The sequence below is a fragment of the Papaver somniferum genome, chromosome 3, assembly GCF_003573695.1.
Source record: "Papaver somniferum cultivar HN1 chromosome 3, ASM357369v1, whole genome shotgun sequence".
NCBI classification, from domain to species: Eukaryota; Viridiplantae; Streptophyta; class Magnoliopsida; order Ranunculales; family Papaveraceae; genus Papaver; species Papaver somniferum.
This window is the reverse complement of record NC_039360.1, coordinates 76,070,323-76,092,570: the sequence shown is the minus strand read 5'-3', so window position 1 is coordinate 76,092,570 and position 22,248 is coordinate 76,070,323. Positions and strand designations below refer to the sequence as shown.

Here is a 22,248-nt window from a genome sequence, read left to right as displayed (position 1 = left end):
AGTGGTTCCTTGCCTTTACTTCTTTCCCTTTCATTGTTTCTAACGTTTTGATGTGAATTGAAAATCAAAAAACAACCACATATGCCTATAAAAATACCTACCAATATCTGAGAAATCCAATAACAATACCTTCTTCTTCTTCTTCTTCAGCTTCAAAGTGTGATCATGGATGTTTCTTCGTCTTCTCTTCATGTAAACAATTACTATAATCAAGTACCTTCAATTGCTGCTTTTTCACATAGAAATTCAATGATTCGAAAACCCTTTTCTTATAATTCAATAAGGGTGATTGGATTTACTCAATTTGAACATAAAAATCCTGTTCAGTATATTAAATCTGTATCTAAAAAAGTCAAAGTTTTCCCTGCTAATCGATCACTGATTGTAAGAGCTACAAGGGGGGAGAATGATGATAGTCACATTTCTTCTGGTGGTAAGAGATTTCACTTTTCCCTTAAATATTTAATCTTTTAGATTAGATTTTGTTTCTTTCTTGCTCCGGTTAGCACTGGTATGATTGACCATTTATAATATCCCGAATAAGCTCATATAATTCAAGAAGATTACATTTGCTTGCTCCATTCCATCAAATAAATTCCTAGTAAATTGCTATATGACTCATGCATGATCCTTTTAGTTTAGTGAACTTCAAGTATTTCTGCAGTTTGGCTTCTTGTTAGTCATGTTTACGAGTCACGTTAGGTTGAGATGGTGTGGGATTATTATGTAAATTCGTGTAGCTATAGATTAAGATGGTCTGGGTTATTACTTCAAGAATAGAGTAGGAGGTTGATTTTGAATGCTATTAGTTCAAAGAGTTGATGATTGACACTTTGCTTTCTTTTTTTTGCGCATACGGTTTGACCTGTAAGAGTTACTCTAATGTTCCCTTGGGAGTACTCTTGTGGGAGTTAGATACACTTCATCAGTGAACACTTTCATCTAGCTTGATCCTGATTATGCATATGAAAGTTCTGATAAGTGATAACCAAATTTCAAGCATTTTAGATTCTGGGAAGTGGACATGATTCTCTTATACCAATGTGTAATTTAGTTAGGTGTTTCAAAATGAGTTTGTTCTGAGACTGAATTTATTACAGGAAGTGGTGATCAATCTGTTCCAGATGATGGTTCAGAGGGAACAACTCATGGAAAATTAGACTGGAGGACCGTCAGAGCAGGTTTTGTTGCTAGAAAGGAGGTAAGTGTGTCTGGGTGTACATCTCTTTTAGGCTAAGTCCTATGGTTGCTAATCTATCAGCTAGCTTAGCAGTCCACGTCAGCTGGGACAACTTCTTAAGTCCTATGGGAGTGCTAATCTAGCAGCTAGATTAGCAGCCCACGTCAGCTGGGACCACCACCTAGCGTTGTTTGGTTCAGAGCAACCAATTTCAACCGTCAGATCAATTTTTGTGAGCGTTGAACCATTCAGTGTAAAGGTCACTTTTTGAGCGCTGAACCATTCAACGCTTCAATCTCGCTGCTAGTTCAACTGCGAGCAAATGCTAGGAGAGAGAACTAGTGTTAACTTTTAGGCCACTTTTTTATTTTGAATTGCAACACTTAACTGCTAATCTAGCCCATAAGACTTAGCCTTAGTACTAGTGATGTTTACCTATGACACCAGGGAAGCTATTAGAGTTTCAAAGAGAAAATAAATCAGGAGACCACCCCACATAAGTGGGAACTTTTTGGTATGCCGTAGATTGATATCACATATTCACTGAAGTTTATTAGTTTCTTGACAAGGTCATCTTTATCAGAACTCTTACATTATTTGAATGTCTTCCTTGCAAGGAACAATTAGTATATGTACCATTTTGGTTTCATTAGCCCATAGATTTCTTTTTCTTTTTAAGCAAAAGCACACTTTTTAATTGTTCGAAAAAGAAATATGGTATCTCATATATACCCAAGGTTTTAAAAAGCGAAAGCGTGGGACGAAGCGCTTTCATATCAAAGCGTAAAGCGTTGCAAAAACGTAAAGCGAAAGCGAGCTTTTTAAAATATATAATAATATATATAAATAAGAAGTCTCCAACTTAATAAAAGAAAATTACGAACTTCACACATAATAAAAGGAACAATTAAACTAACTAAACATACTGATACGCCTATTCTACTCAACATTCATATCATCATGTAGGCAGTCATTGTCATCATGATCATCAAGAAAAAAACGGTGGAAGAAGAAACATTTGAATAAAAAGAGATAGAAGAAGAAGAGGCAGAAGAAGAAACCTTTCTAAAAAGGGAGTAAAAAAATTAGGTTCATAGGTGTTTAGTTAGAAAACGTGTAACAGGCCCTATTGGGCCTCAAAGCCCAACTTTTTATCTTCTAATATATACCAAATCACTGAACGGCGCTCTAGAAGCCCGTATGACCTAAAGCGCAAAAAAGCAACCAAAAGCGCGTCCCAGAAGCGCCTTTTTAAACCTGGCATTTTTAGGGCGACCCAAAAGGAATTAAGGGCGACACTAAAAGACAAAAAAGATCACCCAAATGTAATTCTAAGCTACCCCTTATCTCTGATTTTTCGAAATGGCCAATATGCCCTTATATAATCGGGAGCCTACACCATAATCGGTAGGTTAGAGGTGAATCGGTAGGTTAAATTGAAACTGTACCTACCGATTATAGTGTAAATACTTCGGCTAATAATCCCTTTTATAATCGGTAGGTTATCCAACTTATATCACTAGCGATTATAAGTTGCCCCAAAATGAGTTTTTTTCTAAAATCCTTCATGTATTGAATTTTGAAAGCTGCTATAATCGGAAGGGAATACAACTTAACAACCTACCGATTATAAGGAGCCACAGATCGAACCCTTCCCATATTCCATAGGTTTTGAGTGTACACAGCCATCCATAACCACTTGGTTCGTGTTTTGGATGCAGCGTTAATCGGGAGTTAAATATATTACAAAACCTACCGATTATAAGTTGCCCCAAAATGAGTTTTTTCTAAAATCCTTCATGTATTGAATTTTGAAACCTGTTATAATCGGAAGGGTATACAACTTAACAACCTACCGATTATAAGGAGCCACAGATCGAACCCTTGCCATATTCCATAGGTTTTGAGTGTACACAGCCATCCATAACCACTTGGTTCGTGTTTTGGATGCAGCGTTAATCGGGAGTTAATTATATTACAAAACCTACCGATTATAAGTTGCCCCAAAATGAGTTTTTTCTAAAATCCTTCATGTATTGAATTTTGAAACCTGCTATAATCGGAAGGGAATACAACTTAACAACCTACCGATTATAAGGAGTCCCAGATCGAACCCTTGCCATATTCCATAGGTTTTGAGTGTACACAGCCAGCCATAACCACTTGGTTCGTGTTTTGGATGCATCGTTAATCGGGAGTTAAATATATTACAAAACCTACCGATTATAAGTTGCCCCAGAATGAGTTTTTTCTAAAATCCTTCATGTATTGAATTTTGAAACTTACTATAATCGGAAGGGAATACAACTTAACAACCTACCGATTATAAGGAGTCCCAGATCGAACCCTTGCCATATTCCATAGGTTTTGAGTGTACACAACCAGCCATAACCACTTGGTTCGTGTTTTGGATGCAGCGTTAATCGGGAGTTAAATATATTACAAAACCTACCGATTATAAGTTGCCCCAAAATGAGTTTTTTCTAAAATTCTTCATGTATTGAATTTTGAAACCTGCTATAGTCGGAAGGGTATACAACTTAACAACCTACCGATTATAAGGAGCCACAGATCGAACCCTTGCCATATTCCATAGGTTTTGAGTGTACACAGCCATCCATAACCACTTGGTTCGTGTTTTGGATGCAGCGTTAATCGGGAGTTAATTATATTACAAAACCTACCGATTATAAGTTGCCCCAAAATGAGTTTTTTCTAAAATCCTTCATGTATTGAATTTTGAAACCTGCTATAATCGGAAGGGAATACAACTTAACAACCTACCGATTATAAGGAGCCACAGATCGAACCCTTGCCATATTCCATAAGTTTTGAGTGTACACAGCCAGCCATAACCACTTGGTTCGTGTTTTGGATGCAGCGTTAATCGGGACTTAAATATATTACAAAACCTACCGATTATAAGTTGCCCCAAATTCAAATTTTGAAAGCTACCATAATCGGTAGATATGCTAAATACAATACCTACCGATTATTGGTTTCTCCACATTCAACTTTCGTCAAATTAGCCGTTGGAGTTTTTGGGAAAAAGAAAAAGAGTCGTTGGACCCTAAACCTATATAAAGAAACTCATATCTATCACCCCAATTGCACCAAACTCTTTCCTCTCTTCAGTTTTAATTTTCATAACAAAAAACACGGATATTGCTTTTGCCGAAGAAGAAGATTGTGTTATTTATAGAGCGTGGGTTGTGGTAACTGCTCATGATCGTGTTCACAAGCTCCACAAATCGGAATCCGAAGAGCAGATATGGAACCGTATCTTAATGGTATTTGAGGACTTAGATGGTAATCGAATTCAAAGATCATCCAATAACATTAAGATGAGAAAAGAAAAGAGGAGAAGAGGAGTTGAAGTTGAAGTCGAAGTTGAAGTTGAAAAGAAATAAAATTAAATGAAATGAATTCAGGTTGACTTTGGTTTTATCTGTCAAACGGTTAATAATCGGTAGGCATTACCACATCATAAGCTACCGATTGTTGAGTAGCCCAAAATCGTTAGGGTTTGTTACTTATATACCTACGGATTATAGGAAGCCCCAAATCGAACCACCGCCAAATTCCATAGATTTTGAGGGTACAGAGCCGACCATAATCATTTGGTTCGTGTTTTGGATGTAGTCATAATCGGAAGGTATATGGATTACATAAACTTCCGATTATAGGTTGTCCCAAAATAAGTTTTCTTCTAAAATCCTTCATTTAATGAATTTGAAATCTACCATAATCGGGAGGTATTTTTACTCGTAGCTTTCCGATTATGGGAAGCCCCAAATCGTTAGCTTAGACAGGTTTTAATTCGTCCGATTATATAGGAGCCCCAAATTCCATTGCAAAAATCTAAAGATTTCTAATTTCTATACTTTAACAATCAGTAGTCTCTTGAGGATCTTGTTACTCCCGATTGTTATAGAAGCCAGATACGAGTTTGGCACATAAACGAACTTAATCGGTAGTGTAATCTAGTTAATAACCTTCCGATTAGGTATTTACAATCGGGTACAGTATAACTTCCTATTATGTAAGCGCATTAACGTATTCTCCGCGTTTTTGGACATCCCTTAACGTAGTGTATAGGTTGGGAATAAAAAAGTCGCCCCTAATTCCTTTTGGGTCGCCCCTAAAAATGCGAGGCTTCTAAACCATGTATATACCAATCATTTTTTATGACCCTATTGTTCATTTAGTATGATTGCACTCTAGCAAATGTTCATAAGGCTCTATAAAATTGAACAGCTTACAACAACAGAATAGACATTTCAAGAGACGAAAAAAAAGTAAGCCATGAAATTTTTATGCAGGTACTCTTTGTGGATTCTGGATCTACTTCCCAAGAAGGGGTTTCAAATATACCCTCCACACCACTTGGTTCAAAATGGGCCCACCCACTTTCTGCACTAGAAAATGGTTGTGTCTTGGTTGCAACCGAAAAGCTTGATGGTGTTCGTACCTTTGAAAGAACTGTTGTGTTTCTTCTTAGATCGGGAAACAGTGACCTGCGCCAGGGACCATTCGGATTGGTCATCAATCGCCCACTTCAGAAAAGAATTAAAGACATGAAACCCACTAATCAAAACTTAGCTACCACATTTGCAGATTGTTTTTTGCACTATGGTGGTCCACTCGAGGCTAGCATGTTTTTGTTAAGTACATGTGAAAGCTCGCAAAGCCTTGGGTCGGAAAAAGTCATTCCTGGCCTTTGTTATGGTGCTAGAAAGCGGTTGGATGAAGCTGCAGTCTTTGTAAAGAAAGGGATTCTTAAATCTCAGGATTTTAGATTCTTTGTTGGGTATGCTGGTTGGCAGATGGATCAACTAAGAGAGGAGATTGAATCAGGTTTCTGGATTTTAGCTGCCACTAGCCCTAATCTGATATGGGAGAGTTTGTCAAGTTCTTCATCAGAAGGTTTATGGGAAGAAGTTTTGCAGCTGATGGGAGGCCAATACGCAGAAATTAGTAGAAAACCGAAACGAGATGGTTAACAATATGGTTGTTTGCATATAGAAAGAAACTATGGTTGTTTGCATATAGAAAGAAACTATTTCGCCTTCAATGCTTGTACATATACATATATTGTACATAATCTACGTAACACACTTTACTATTTATCGTAATAATTTGTTATAGCTATGATTTCCAAATCCAAGAAGAGGCGTCAGCAGCCTTATCGATTTCCAACAAGTTTTGATTAGGAAAATATTTGTCTTTTAGAAATTTCGAAATTAAGTGATCAGGGAACTGAGTAATTCTCCATGCTATTTTCGATATGAATACCCTATTCAGAGCATAAGAATTTCTAATACCAAGACCATCACATTTTTTGGATTTACCAATGTCATTCCAAGAGCGAAAATAAACCGCCCTGCGGGGATTTTTCTTAGACCACCAGAAGGTTCTTTGAATAGAATCAAACTTAGAGGTAAGCTTCTTCGGGAGAGGAAAACAGGACATATGGTACACAACAAGACTAGACAAAACATGTTTAGTGACAACAGTCCTACCAACACCATTCAGACTGGTTTTCTTCATATTGCCAAGCCTAGCATAGAACTTATCAATTAGAAATTGAAAAGATTTAGTTCTATCTCTATTAACAAACAGAGGTGTTCCTAAATATTTTTCTGTGCTCGACAAAAATTTGATGCCTAAGGATCTAGAAAGAATTTTAATGTGCTTGTGATGCATATTCACACTTGTGAAAAAACCCGAATTTTCCAGATTAATAGCATGACCCGAAGCTTTTGCAAACTTATTTAAAATTTGCATAAGATTTCTTGCATACAAAATAGATGCTTTAGAGAAAAGCATACAGTCGTCTACAAAGAATAAGTGGGTGATAGAAGGGCTATTGGCTCTGATTTTAAAACCCTGAATTAAGTTTTCCGATTTTGCTTTTAATAACATCTGAGAAAGAACTTTCATACAAAGGATAAAGATGTAAGGAGAAAGACAGTCTCCTTGCCTAATTCCTCTACAAGGAGAGAAAACTTCTCCTGGAGAATCATTTATAAGAACCGAATACGAAACAATACTAATGCACTGTAGCATCAGCTGACACCAATCATCCGAAAAACCCAGTTTTTTGAAAACTGCAATTATAAATGACCGTTCTAATCTGTCAAAAGATTTCGACAGATTAAGCTTAATAGCCATATAACCCTTTTTAACTCTTTTTTTCATTCTTTTAAAAGAATGCAGAATCTCATGACTAATAATGATGTTATTCTGAATTTGCCTATTAGAAACAAAAGCCGACTGAAATGGGGAAATAAGCGAATCTAGCAGAGGTTTAAGTCTATTGGTTAAAATCTTTGAGATAATTTTGTAATCTGAGTTTGCTAAGCTAATAGGCCTGAAATCATTAGGCAAAGAAGGATTAGAAACCTTAGGAATTAAAGCTATAAAAGTGTAGTTCAACTGCTTCAGTAAGAATTTAGTTTTGAATTTTTTTTGTATGTGCTCGATAACCTGAACAGAAACAATATCCCAATTATCATGGAAAAACCCTGCCGGGAAGCTATCTGGGCCAGGAGAGTTCCATGGCTCCATATTAGAGCTGGTAAACAGGAGGGACATGGCTGGCTTGTTACGAGTTACACGAGTTTGGGTTAATACGGGCTAAAACCCGTGGGTCGATATTCTTCACGGGTGGTCATTTCTTTAACCCGCGCCCGTGACGGGTAAATCTTGCGGGTTTACGAGTTAACCCGGCTTGTTTAATTAGTGTTGAAATTAAAACTTAATTAAGTTAATCTATGTCCTGTTTAAGCGTTGACCATCTTCAAATCTCTTATCAACACAAAAACCAAACACAGATGCATTCAATTTCAACATAAAAATCAAAGACAGATCCATTCAACACAAATCAAAACCCATCTTTTCTGTTCACTTTCCGAAACTCCATCTTATTCTTGGATGATTGAATCCTTCTGTTCCTCCCCCCTCTCTATTAGCGGGAAACAATCCACCATTACTCACCAACGTCATTGTCATATGTTTTGGAAACTGAAATTGGGGTTTTGGTCTCTGCAATTGATTGAACAAGGAATCAGAGATGATAGAGGAAGAACTTTTTTGTCCATCTTGCAAATGTACTGCAAGTCTGCAAACAAGAGATAAAGAAACAAGGCTAGTGTAAATCTGCTTTTACAGTTACAAAACATGGATTCAAAACAACTCCGGTTTAATTTAATAAAAGCGTACAACAAATGGGACAAATATGCTATGATAGTGGAGGAAGTATACACTTCTCAATTAGCAAATCCAACACAGTTAACTTGCGGAGACATTGTGTACTACTAGTACATTCATATCCCCATTCAACAAGATCAATTTTATGTAATCAAACCAAACAACTAAAATGAAAATCAAATCATACACAACCTAAAGTTTCTCAGCATTACCATAAAACACAGGATTTTCAGTGAAACAAAGCACTACTAGTTATTAAATTCATATACCCATTCAACCCCATCAATTTAAAGCTATCAAACAAATAAAACAAATGCAAACCAACACAACCAAAGGTTACTCAACAATATCACAATACCGATATTTTATACCTCTCACATTCCATCTCAATTTATAGATAGATAGGCATACACTTCACTTGTCAGTTCTACAATTAGCAGCCCTACATAGTTCATTCATGTATGCTACAATCTAAGATTTCTCAACATTCTAGCGAAACCTGATTTTACAGCTCAAATTTCTTCTCATTATAGAGACAACCAAGCAAGCAATTACACTTATCAGTACTACACTATGTTGTCACTAAAATCAAATAAACAACACAAAAATCACTCGCCAACTAAATCAAAATAACAACAAAATTAGACTGATAAGTACCAGATTATGACCATCCATTCATGTTTTACTGCATAACCATCACTTCAGCAAGTAAATCAAAATTTCAAGAAAACACAAAAAAAAATCTTACCTAATCGGCCAAACCCTCACCCTAGATATTTCAACTAAACTTGCTGCCTCAACCTTACTATCCATTAATCCTTGAGCATTACCACTAGGTTTCCTCAATCCAGAACCACTAGACTAGATACTACTTGTTTCGTAATTGGTCCATCCAGTAACCGAAAAATACAAAAATTATAAATTGGGTCTCTTTGAAAATCAATTATAATGATAGAAATCCAATCTTTTCCGAATTTACTTACCCCTTGATGTACACCCTGAGAAGCCATGCATAAGCTTAGACCCATTTGTGATTTCAATTTCATGGTGTCCTCCAAAACTTTCCCAGTTCAAAACCCATGGACGAATTTATTATTAGATAAAGTTATTTAAACTTGCAGAGGAAAAGAGAGAGGAAAGAAGGTGATACCTGCCGATTCAACATAAATTCAATTAGTAATCAAAACCCTGTAATCCCATAATTCAAACCCCTAATAGTGAACCTTACCTTCTTCTCAGATTCACTTTATTACCATCTGATTTCATCTCTATCTCTATTTTTGAACAAATCGATTCAGGTGAAGAAATAAAAATAAAGATTGAAAAAGGAAAGGAAGAGAGCAGATTCAGTAGAAGAATTGAAGAAAGTACCTAATACCTATTCATCTAACGGAGAGCAATCGCGAGAGGGATATCAGCTTGCAGTATGAGAAAAATGGAGAGCAATCGACGAGAGGGAAAGTTCAGCGCCTTCAGGCGATGGCCGCTGCAAACGGAGAAAGAAAAGAAGATAAGTTAAGCTAGGGTTTTTTAGTTTTATACCTAGGAGACACGTATGGATGGGAGGGACACGCGTCATAACTTAATAATTGCGGGTTTACGGGTTGTACCCGTGGTTTCACGGGCCGGGACGGGTTAACCCGTTTACTCACAAGCTGACATTTCTCCAACCCTAACCCGGCTTGTTTAGACACCAGCAGAGCCGGGTCCGGGTTTTTTATGGGCCGGGCCAGGAAAACCCACGGGTTTTGGCTTGTTTGCCAGTTCTACTCCATATTTTTGATAGTAGTCAGAATTTCCTCAGAAGTAGGGATAACCACAAGAGAAAGATTGACATCATCAGTAATAATTGGCTGAACATCTTTTGAAACTTCTTGAATATCAACAGAACTAGGAGAAGAAGAGTGAAAAACCTTTCTAAAGTGTGTTTCAAAAAGTGAAACAATTTGTTCTCTAGACTCCAACCAGTTGCCTTGCTCATCTTTAACCGTATGAATGGTGTTATACATGTTTCTTAGTTTAACAACGTTATGGAAGAACTGGGTATTTTTGTCATAATGAACAAAATAGTTTATCCTCGCTTTTTGCTTATAGAAGGAGTTCTCAATTTCATACCAATAGTCGAGCTGCTTGGAATAATTTAGGATATAATTTCCTATAGCAGGAGAGAATGGCATGGATTGAAACTTTTCTATCTCAGAGTTCAATTTATGAATTTTACTTTTGATATGACCAAAAGAATTGGCATTCCACAGACTAAGATCATTTTTCACATTTCTTAGTTTTCCAGCTACTACAAAACTCGGAGAACCCTTAACTCTCTTAGACCAAGAATTTGACAGAACATCTTTAAAGTCTGGACTTAACTACCAACATTTGAAGAACTTGTACGAAATATAAAGTTTTTTCTCAAAATGGAGACAATTCAATAAAACTGGACTATGATCGGAGAAAACCCTTCCTAGATTAGTAATTCTTGTTTGAGGAAGAACAGATACCCACTTATCGTTCATAAATCCTCTATCCAGTTTTTAAAAAATAAGATCTCGCGGATTCCTAAATCTTCTATTACACCATGTAAAGGGATTACCAAAAGAGAATACTTCATTAAGGTTCAGCATATTTAATGAGGATCTAATAAAATCTGGGAATAAAGAGCTTTTAGTTACACCACCTTGTTTCTTTGACTCATGCAGAATGAAGTTAAAATCTCCTAGCAGCAGCCAAGGTCTATTTGCTTCCTCATTAATATGATTTAGAAGATTCCATTGATTTCTCATACCACATAAATTCAAAGACCCGTACACAAAAGAGATGAGACAATTTTTAATTCTAGGAGTGATGTCACAAACAACATGTATCATGTTTAGGGAAGAACTAATTACTTCAATATTAGACTTCTCAAAGTAACCTAAAGCAAGTCCCCCCGATTTACCAACATAAGGCACAACATACCAAGTATCATAAGGTAAATGATGACTATATTTCTTAACTGATTCATAATCAACCATTGTTTCCATCAAACATATTGCATCAAATTTGAATTTCATATAGAGATTTAGTATGTGAAGCCACTTTTTATCGGAACAACAACCGTTAATATTCCAACTTAAAAAACTTCATATTAACTTAAAATAAAAGCACTTCAAAAAACTAAGAAGCATACAAGCAGATCACACAAATGAGAACTAAAGGCAGATAAAATCACTAGATGAAAAGTAAATGAAAGATACAGAAAGAGAAAAGCAAAAGACAGAACAAAATACATAAAGATACACAAATCACAGAGACTAGCAGAGATAAAACGAAAATAGAACTAGAGAGGCAAAAGAAGAGCAAAGCAGTAAGCAATTAAATGATAGGGAATGAAAAATCAGGTAAAGAATAAGGGACTTACAAGGTTATGAGCTGAGGAGGTCTCCGCATCCATAGAAGCAGGGTCCAACATCATGAGATCAATTTCTTTGTCAAATTCTTCATCAGTAACTATGGGTTCCGGAAGAAGCATAGATAACGGCATGGGATCGAGAATTGAGACCTCCTTAAAATCACTAATCTGATTATTAGGTTTTACAAAGTCACAATACAAATTAGCACTCATAAAAAGTTCAGAAGAATAATTCATTTCAGTAGCTGTGCTGAAGGAAAAACCAGATGATGTGAACACATCTTGAGAGAAAGAAGTACATGAAGCAGACCAAATAAAATTTGTCGCAGCAGAACCAGTGCTAGAGGATACTCCTAAACTACCAACATTGAAAGAAGCATCACTGGGAGGTGTAAAAGGTGGTAAAGAGCTAATCAAAGGCCATTGAGGTGGAAATTTCGAAGATGATGAGGATGAAAAAGAGCTAGAGCCTACATAAGAAGCTTCAAATGCAGTCCTAGGCCTTTTTCCTTTTCTATCATGTATAAGACCATCCTTGCCAAAAGATATATTATCAAAAGGAGATACATGATTAATAGGTGTAATGGGTGCAGTAGGTAAGACAAGATTAATAGGTTCCTTGATAGTTAAGGAAGAAACTGCAGGCATTACAGATGAAATAGCAGGGATAGATAACGAAGAACCTCTATTTCCGAGTGCACCAGCTGGCTGGAGACTAACTGAAAAAGCAGTAGGCATAGAAGAACCATGTGAAGTAGCTGCACCCGAGCGAACATTTGAGAGGCCAGCTGCACGAGAGCTTTCTCCCTTATTCTGATCCTTCACTATCTTTGAGACCGCAACATGGGATGCTCGAGGAGTGGGAGCAGGCAGATCACGAACACAAATCCTCGACTGGATTTCCTTACACAATATCTCATCATGGTAAAGTACAAAACATTTCTTGCAAGCAAGAAATGGAAGCTTGGGATAGAAAGCAGACATGATGTAGGTGCGCTTATTTGTATTGATGACCATTTTTTTAGTAAGAGGAGAGTTAAGAGGTACCATAAGTTTCGCTTCAAAATGATTCCCAGCAGCAGATTCCGCAGAAACGAAAGTGCCAATCTCATCCAAAACTTCTCTCGCCTTTCCTTTGTTGACCAAATCCGAAGGAATAGTAATCAACACGGGCATTAGAGCTTTTTCCCAGACAAGGTCAAAAATAGACTCCAAATCACCAAGTGGCTGGACTGCAAACAGTTTGCCAAACATGAGAGTAGGCCTAGCAGCATAAGCAATATCCTTGTCTCTGCTATTCTTGAACATAACCACAAAAATATTTTGAATTCCCATTCCCTGAACATATGCTTTGCAATCTTAAAATCAGAAGATTTTATAGTCCAAATTTTATTCAGGTTATGCTTTACAGAAGTTTTGTGGTAGTTATTGTACTTATTACAGATAAGAGCAGCAAACCTAAAAGGGAATTCTTCAACATCCTCATCTAAATCCAAGACCCTAACTTGTGCTTCAGGGATTTCCATGAGTGTGAAAACTAGAATAAAGGATTACAAAGTTTGAAAAATTAAGCTAGAAAGGGGTGCAAGTAGAATCAAGATTAACCCTTAGAATATATAGGAGGTAACGTAGATGAGCATGCAGGGATATCTAGGAAATGAAAGTTTTTAAACATGCAATGATGAGAAATATTGCAGGCCTGCAGTTATGATATAGACAAGACATTCAATTGTGAGTTAACCTCTGAGTACTGAAAACTGAAAAGCCAAGTATGCTTATTCTTCAAAACCAGTATTCTCAAGAGAGAATTATGATTCTGCCAAGAATAATTGCCAAGTATAGGAAAAACCTTGAGATGACCGCCCAATATTAATAGAGCTCTTGGACTTAGTAATTTAATCACTCCAATTAATAACTTAAATAATCCTTTTAATGGGATACTAGGAATCAAAACACATCTTTTAATGGAAAAGCAACAGCTAATTAACTTCTACAAGAAACCCCAGGATGATTAAAGATTAAGATTCCTATTAGACCTATCAACCATTTCATTATGAAGAGAAGATTCATCTCATAGTAGAATTCACGAGAAGATAAAAAATAAAGTTCTTGAAGATATTATCTCGCACAATCAAATCCCTACACTAGGTAGGATCTCAAACACTCAAAAGATACTTAGAATGACCCTTCTTCTAAGTATACTGGTTTTGAAGACGATAAGGCTTAGCCTAATTGGTTGGAATTGATTTACTAGTTAAGCAAAATTTACAACCTCTTCCTCTACGTGGTTAAAACATGTCGGTAACTTTTTTAAAACAAATTATGTGGGAAAATGAGAATCATTTAGGTAGCCCCTTATCAATTGGTGGTATGTAGGTAAAACAAGCTATTCTCACCGGCTGATTTTTGCTTCCGAAGATACAACTGGTCTTACAGAGAAGAACACGCTTAGGCGGGAAAGAAAGCAATTTCTATTTCGGAAATTCCTAAACTCGTCCGATAACATCAACCGTGATTCCCAAGTTTCTTCTCCGAACCCTAAAACACTTGTATTTATTCCTACTTCACTACGGAGTCTCTCTGAGTTTCCTAATTACTACTTCTAATCTTCATATAAAACCAAACTCCATCGCCTGAATTTCACAACACAAAAAAGCCCTAAACAACTTCTCTGTTTTTTCTTCATCTATACTCTGTTCTTTCTTTTTGTTCTTGTTCTCAAGAACCCCCAAATCAACAGCGATGTCGTTGGATCCTGATGAATACGCTGATCTCTGTGCTGATACTCGACAAGTAAGTAACATCTTCAAATTCGTTCTTCATTCAATTCTGTAATTACTAATTAGGGTTTTGATGATTTTGATTGTGTATCCCTAATTGCTTGAGTTGAAATCTAAAATCTTTTTAATTTCATCAAATTACAGGATCCTGATTTCGAAACTAGAAGGCTTAGAGTTGAATCACCTACTGCAAAAGCGAAGCGTATTGAATCATTGAGAGCTAGATGTGCTGGTCTCATCCATAAATCGGAGGTTTATCTCCATCTAACTGTAAGTTAATCATATTCAGTTAATCAATATTTTCCATAAAAATCTTATAATCACTTAATTCAATGGCCTGATTCTGTTTTCTGTTGTTGTATTAATCCAGGATGAGAAATCTCAGTCCCTTAAGATGCGACAAGCCAAATTGAAAAGACAAAGAGACAGGGCAGCAACAAGATTGGCATTAGAAAAATTGGAAAAGTCTATTCAGGTCTATGACCCCCTTGCTGCCATGAGGGAATATGAGATGCTCATATCTTGTAATGCGCCATATAGAAAACTTGATTGGCATCAGTTTCTGCAAAGTAGTGGTATCTCTATCAAATAAACATGAGTTTGATTTATGTAGTCCGTTTATTGGTTTTCGAACTCTTCTTTTTTGCTTTTCAATTTTAGTGTAGAAGTGAAGGAGAGTATGTGGATGATGTAATTATAAGGAAATGAGGATTAGAGTCTGTGTATATTGGGCATGAATGGCATATGATCGTGAAGGTAAGCCATGATTCTAGTGGATAAAAAGTAAGCCATGCAATTTTTATGCAGGTACTCGTTGTGGATTCTGGATCTACTCCCCAAGAAGGGGTCTCAAATATATCCTCGACACCGCTTGGTTCAAAATGGGCCCACCCACTTTCTGCACTAGAAAATGGTTGTGTCTTGGTTGCAACTGAGAAGCTTGATGGCGTTCGTACCTTTGAAAGAAGTGAAAAATACTATAACCCCTATTATATGGGTTCAATATATAGAAGCCCCACAAAATGGATCCTTCACTATCAACTCCATACTTTTAGTTTTTGATATTTTTAGGTCCAGAACTTTTAATTTTGGGGTCAGGTTTTGAAATTTCCCGGATTGCTGATGTCAACAACTTTTTTTAATAAATCTGAAAATACCAAAACTAAATCAAATCAAATATTTTTTAGCTCTCTCTTCTCTCTGCTCTCGTTGATTTTTTTCTTCAGAAACAGAATTGGAATTTTTTCTTCACACGAATCTTTGCATTGAACAACAAGAATTCCTTAGTTTGTTGTGTTGAAAACGAGAGGAAGAACAACAATTCATTAATTTTTTTCTCAATTTTGTTGATCTTATTCACTGGTTTTCAGATCTGACGAGATTGAGACAATGCATTAAAGAATAACAAATAGGTTTGTATCAATTTATCTTTTCTGTTTGTATCAAATAGGTTTGATTTCACTAGTTTTTCTGATGGATTTTTTGATTTCGATCTTCTACTAATTTTCGTTTTTTTGTTTGGTCTGAGAAGAAGAAGAAGACAGGTTGGAATAGAGAAATCAACATAGGTGTATTTTCGATCTAGTTTTGAATTATATTGATTTCGATTTTTAGGATTTGGATCTTTCTTATTTCTTTTGATTTGGTTGATACTGAGTACATGATTTGGTTGATACTGAGTACATGATTTGGTTGAAACTGAAAACAAGAAGAGAAATAACATTGTTTCAAAAGAAGGAAAACAACAAATCTATGTCCGAATTTTATTTTGGTTTGATTTCAAAACATTTTTCAATTTTTTTTTGATTATTTGTTGTTCTTGCACGTCCAGTATGAGAATTTGTTGTTGATATTGAGAGGAGGATGAAAAACAATTTTGTTTCAGAAGAACAACTTCAAATTGATGTAGACATGCTGTTTTTTGTTACACTATGTGTAACCTATATATCATGTTGTATTTTTAGCATGTGTAACTTGAAGTTAAACATATATATCCTGTTGCATGTGTATTTGTAGACAATTGTAGCTGATGATTGCCAAATAGTGCATATTTCTACACCTTTTTATTGGCAATTAACTCATCTTTTGCACTTTAAAATCATATATTATCCCAAATTGTGTGTTTTCAATGTTTCAAGAATAAATTCTTGCACTAATTAATTTGTGCTTTTAGGTACTAAATAAAGCTTGGATGAATAGAGAAGCCAAAAGAGCAGAGAATTTGTGGCGATGAAAGAAAGACAACAAAGACTTCCGCTAGAAGGCAGTGAAGAATATTGTTTGCACCTCATCCGCGAGTGAAGAATGTTGTTTGCACGACTCAAAACTAGGTGTGGGCTTGAGATAGTAGATTTGAAGAAGATTTGGGCCTGATAAGTGAAAGATCCCTAACCCATATTCAAACCCGACTCATCAACGTTTGATGCAACTGCTCAACACCCTAGCACACACCATTCTTCCCCTAATCGAACAAGAGCCAAACATCCCCTTTACCTTCGTTCGCATCTTCTCCAAGCTCTGCAAAAACTCCCAGTACACCTCCATCAATCACCTCCACTCCCGACCACTTCTGAGCACAACCACCTTCTCAAGAGCCATCAATCAATCTCCTAGTTTCTATCTCTCTCCATCTTATCTTCTCCCTTATCAAAAACAGTAACCCTAGAAGCTATAATTGAGAGAGATAAGACTAGGATTTCTTCACAGCTAAACAAAACATCAAATCAAGGAGCTGAATTGCAGAAGGGGTTTGTCAGAAAACGTGTTATTGGTGAGTGGGTGTTCTCTAAATTATCAAATTCTAAGTGATTGAGTGAAAATTGTGTATAAATAGAGCAGAGGTTTTGATGTAAAATTCATGCCCGAATTAGCCGGTGCACCAAGTAGTAGTTTATGTTTGTTTTCAGTATTATCATCATGTTCAAATTTCATAACTAGGGTTTAGATGAAACCCTGACTCTCTGTTATTCATACTGTTTATGTTACTCTTGAATGCTTAAATTGTGTTAAGATATAATTGAATCTAAGTACGTCAACATTTTGCTTTCACAGTGTATGCCATGTATCCATTGTAGTTAGAATACCACTGTGTTGATTATGTTGCAACTCAAGCTTAACCAGACTGTTATTGATCCTTAGACTAATTGTGCCGTGAGAAGACATTTAGTGCTTTGGAAAGATACCTTAGTTGTGATTGAACTATCCATTGGTGAAACACCTTAGGTAAGTGGCAGACTTGACACTTCTCCCTTATCTGTTACAAGGACAAGAGTAATATAATTAGTTGAATACATAATGTGAGTTAGTGGTGGATTTGACTATCCTAGTATCCTCTTTATCATTGTTTTACATTCTATTTTATAGCTTTGTTCTCTATCAATAATCTTTGTCGTATCGACACAACCAAAACCATTTTGTTACTCTTGTTTGAATCAGTTTAAGTGAGACCATAGTTTCAGCCTTACATCCTCCAAGTCTCTGTGGGATCGACCTGTATTTGCTCTGTCTCCAATATACGTTGTGCACATGCAGTTTGACATAGTCGTATGCTTCTTTCTAGTCCTACCAAGTTTTTGGCGCCGATGTCGGTGACTCGGTAGCGCTGTAATTGTTTTTGTGGCTCTACTTTACTGTTCTTAGTATATTACTTGTATATATGTAGTGGTGACCTTAGTGTGACCCATTAGTGTGACAATAGTATGACACATTAGTGTACTTTCTTAGCTGACATTAGTGTGACCCATCTGTTTAATCCATCTGTTTATTCACTTCTCATATTATCATTAGCTGTAACTTTTTCTTTTTACTTGCCATTTCGTTTACCTTCATTTTCATACCATCATCATCTGTGTTAGCATAAGTTTTGTTTAGTTTAGAGAGTCTGTAGTTGTTTTTTCACATAATCTCTTTGTAATAATTAATCTGCATCTTAGTGTTAGTTTGGCTGTAATTTTTAGTTCTTCTTTGCATTTAGCTGTCCTGTGTTAGATTTTCTTTGTTTCGTAGTTTAAACATATTACCATCTGTTGATACCCATCATCTAGGACCATGTGAATAACTTGAAATTTCTTCCTTCTGTCTTTTGCTGATCTTATCTAAGTAGTATAGTTCATCTGTTTCTGTAATTTGCATCTTAGTACTTGTGTTAGCTGTAACTAGTATCATTCCATTCCTGCATCATAATCCTGTAACCATATTTGTTAATTTTTCTTTTGTTTTCTTTCTCAGTTCATTAATCTGTAGCTTAGATGTGCAATCTATCTGTTCATCTTGCATCTCATCCTGTAATTTTTAGTTTGCTATAGTCCTGTAGCTTCACTGAAATTTACTGCCATTGATAGCATAATTTTCATCTTGTAGTTTTTATAAAAATTGCATCTGTAGTTAAGCATATGTATAATTAGCTTTGCTAGTTCAACACTAATTAAAGACCTCATCATCATGTAACATATAAAGAATCTTGAGAAATAAGTATAGTGCAGAGTCTGATCCTGCTAGTTGAACCACCAAATTACTGTCAGCTCCCCCCTGTTCCATTGGAACTATTCTGTCACTAGTAACCTGGTCTGCCCTGGCCAGAAATCAGTGGAGTAGCTCAAAGTCTTGGTCATGCTGTAGAATCATCTCAATTTCTGAAAATCAGTATTGATACTCCTTGTTTTTGTTTCACCTGCGCAACTCTCTGTACTGATAATCTCTTCGAGTGATCAGGTACCTGCAATACTGTTGCGAGCAACAAGGAGGTGGAGAGGAAGGAGCAGTATCATACTCAGACCTTTTTTCACTTGTCATTGTGCAAATGTTATACCATGATAGCCTAGCACACTAGTTGACCTACTAAGCATAATTCTGTGAAGACTGAACAACATCTGCGTTTCGAATTTGTAGTTTCACTATGCACCTGTTAATCTCAGCAGAACTCATATCTTTTTACATTCGACCCTGAACGCGATTATCACACGTCTTTCTTTCCCTGCTCAGTATTAGAGTTGATATATCCTTGCTTCAGCTGTATAATTCTGAGTACTGAAATTCTTCTTTGAGTAACCAGGTGCCTGCGAAACTGAAGCTTAAGCCAAGAAAAGGAAGAAAAAGGAGAAGGACAGTGTTTGTAATGAGCCTAACCCGGTTCTGTACCAGCGGTATCGTAATCTCTGAACTTTTAATACGTTATCTTGAATGATTGCCATATTCGCTTGCTAAAATAATTTCTCTACATAATATCATCCAACCCCTGCAACATGGGGTCTATCTGAGCATGATTTTTGAATAACATCTTTGCTTGCTGAAATTGTCATTTCACTGTGCGTATCTCAGTTTCTGAAAATTGCCGTGTCTGCATACATCTCTGAATCTGTTTGACATTTTTTATGAGCATCATCTCTGGCCTGAGTTTACTATTATGGGCCTCTGCAACATGTCAAACGGTGTGTCCTCTAGGTTGTGGTAGTGGTTCTGTAACCAAACTAATTATCTAGCTAGCCCTCACCAACACTGCCCATCTGAAATCCCATCTCCAGTTGTTGACACCCTGTCCAAGTTGAGACCATGGATGATGTTATGAACCGACCCCGTGCTCTTCATGAGTACATGTATCCCACAAGAACAAGTCTATTGTCATGTATTGTCTTACCCCAGACTGATGGCCCATTTGAACTACATGCAAGCATGATACAAATACTTCCTATATTTCGAGGGTTCGACTCTGAGAACCCCTATAATCATGTAAGAGAGTTTGAACAAATTTGTCGGACTATGCAACCTGATCATATATCCGAAGACTCTCTGAAATTGCGCTTGTTTACATTTTCTTTAAAGGAAAGGGCTAAAACATGGTTTCACTGTTTGAGACCACAGTCCATCACCACATGGGACCAACTTACAAATCAATTTTTCAAAAAATTCTTTCCACATTGTAGGACCATTGCTATTCGTCAAAATATTAACTGTTTTGTCCAGTTAGATGAGGAGATACTTTTTCATTATTTTGAACGGTTTAATGATTTGTTGACCGAGTGTCCGCACCATGGCTTTGAGAAGTGGAGACTGGTCGCTATCCTCTATGAGGGACTAGACTTTAAATCTCGAGCCATGGTTGAGTCTATGTGTAATGATGAATTTCTTGATAAAACTGTGAATGATGCATGGTCGTTTTTAGCTGAGATTGCAGAGAAAACCCGTCAATGGGAATCCATTAGGGAAACTGAGACACTATCACATGAGTTAGAGTCTGATTCCAACTCTTATACAAGCATGAACTGCATATTTAGGAGAGGCGAAGCCCTAGAAAGTTGTAGAAATACAAATGTTATTATGCCTAATTCCTATGCGCAATCTGAAATCCATGTTTGTATGTTGTATGATAGCTCATACCAGTTGATTGAAAATTGTCCTAGATTGCAAAATCCCTGTTACAATGATGATGACGATGAATCAAACTTTGAAAATGGTGTGTCCATTCCCACTCATGCAACTGATATTGTATATGAACCTAACTTAGAAGTCAATGAGTTGACTGAGGACACCACAACTGTTAATAGGGACGAGTATGCATATTACTCAGATGATGATATGATGTTAGAAGATCGAGTTCTTCTTGAAGAGTCAATTTCGGAGTCATGTGACTTTGAAATTCCAGACCATAGTGTAGAGACTTCCATTGATGATGTTTCTTCTAATATTCATATTCATTGCAATCCAGATGACATTGGTACTGATTTAGGGCTTGTGCAGTTGTCCTGTGAAGAAGAGCATAACACACAACTTGTGTGTGACTTAGGAAAGGTTGAATTTTCTGTTGACACTAATGTTCTTATGCATGAAAATAAATTTGATGTGTCTGATTCCTTGCCTAGGTCGCAATATGATTCTTCTTCTGATATTGATTTGGGTACTTTGGATAGTCATGATTCTAAATTGGGGCTTGTTAATTTGTTCAAAAATTGTGAGCATGATACTGCATTACCTATTTCTGACTGTGAAAATACTAGGCTACGTACCGAAACTTTTGAGCATAACAATGAATACAACTTAGACGAGTCTAGCTCTCTGCCAATGTCACAAACTGGTAATCTTGCACACAACCTAGATTTGGTTTGTAAACATATTGTTAAACCTACTTTTCTAAGAGTACCTAATCTAGTGATGAGTGCCAAATATTGTATATATTTGCACCTTTTTATTGGCATTTAACTTATCATTTGTGCACTAACGCTCCATTTTATCCTATATTCTGTGTTTTCGTTGTTTTCAAGAATAAATATTTTTATTAATTAATTTTGCATTTTTAGGTACTAAATAAAGCCTGGTTAATTCACGGAGCAAAAAGAGCAAAGACACGTGAGAAGCCGGTGGAAACTCTAGCAGAAAAGAAGTGAAGAATGTGGTATGGAAGAATCAAAGATGAAAATGGGCTTAAAAAGGAAGAAATTGTTCTTAAAGAAGAAGTGGGCTCAAGACTATCTAAGCCCAAACCCATTTCCTAAACCCAAAATCCAAACCCAAACCCGTTTTTCCCTTCAGCCGTCAGATTGGATCCATTTCATCATCCTACGGTCGCTTCATCAGAGTACATCGAGCTTTGATGTTCCTGTCTAACACTTTAGCACCTAACTCCATCTTGGACCGTCAGTTTTGATGTATATCACATCCAACGGTCTCCCCAAACCCATTTCCATCGCGCCGTTGGA

The 22,248-nt window shown here is 36.5% G+C and overlaps 1 protein-coding gene and 1 long non-coding RNA gene across 3 annotated transcripts; both read left to right on the top strand.

Moving 5' to 3' along the window:
* Positions 1-19: 19 nt before the first annotated feature.
* On the top strand, positions 20-15,294 carry LOC113356534 (UPF0301 protein Plut_0637-like). Of its 2 annotated transcripts, XM_026599696.1 has the most exons (4): positions 1,101-1,201; positions 9,691-14,573; positions 14,705-14,830; positions 14,931-15,294. In XM_026599696.1, exons 2-4 carry the CDS (start codon positions 14,523-14,525, stop codon positions 15,150-15,152), a joined length of 399 nt encoding a protein of 132 aa, XP_026455481.1. In that variant the 5' UTR covers positions 1,101-1,201; positions 9,691-14,522; the 3' UTR covers positions 15,153-15,294. The 2 variants fall into 2 exon arrangements, with proteins under 2 accessions (XP_026455480.1, XP_026455481.1); XM_026599695.1 differs by lacking the exons at positions 9,691-14,573; positions 14,705-14,830; positions 14,931-15,294 and adding exons at positions 20-433; positions 5,503-6,334.
* Positions 15,295-15,875: 581 nt separating this feature from the next.
* LOC113356535 lies at positions 15,876-17,570 on the top strand. The gene is made up of 3 exons (XR_003363041.1): positions 15,876-15,972; positions 16,092-16,128; positions 16,734-17,570. It is a non-coding gene; the product is annotated as an uncharacterized LOC113356535 (long non-coding RNA).
* Positions 17,571-22,248: the final 4,678 nt, after the last annotated feature.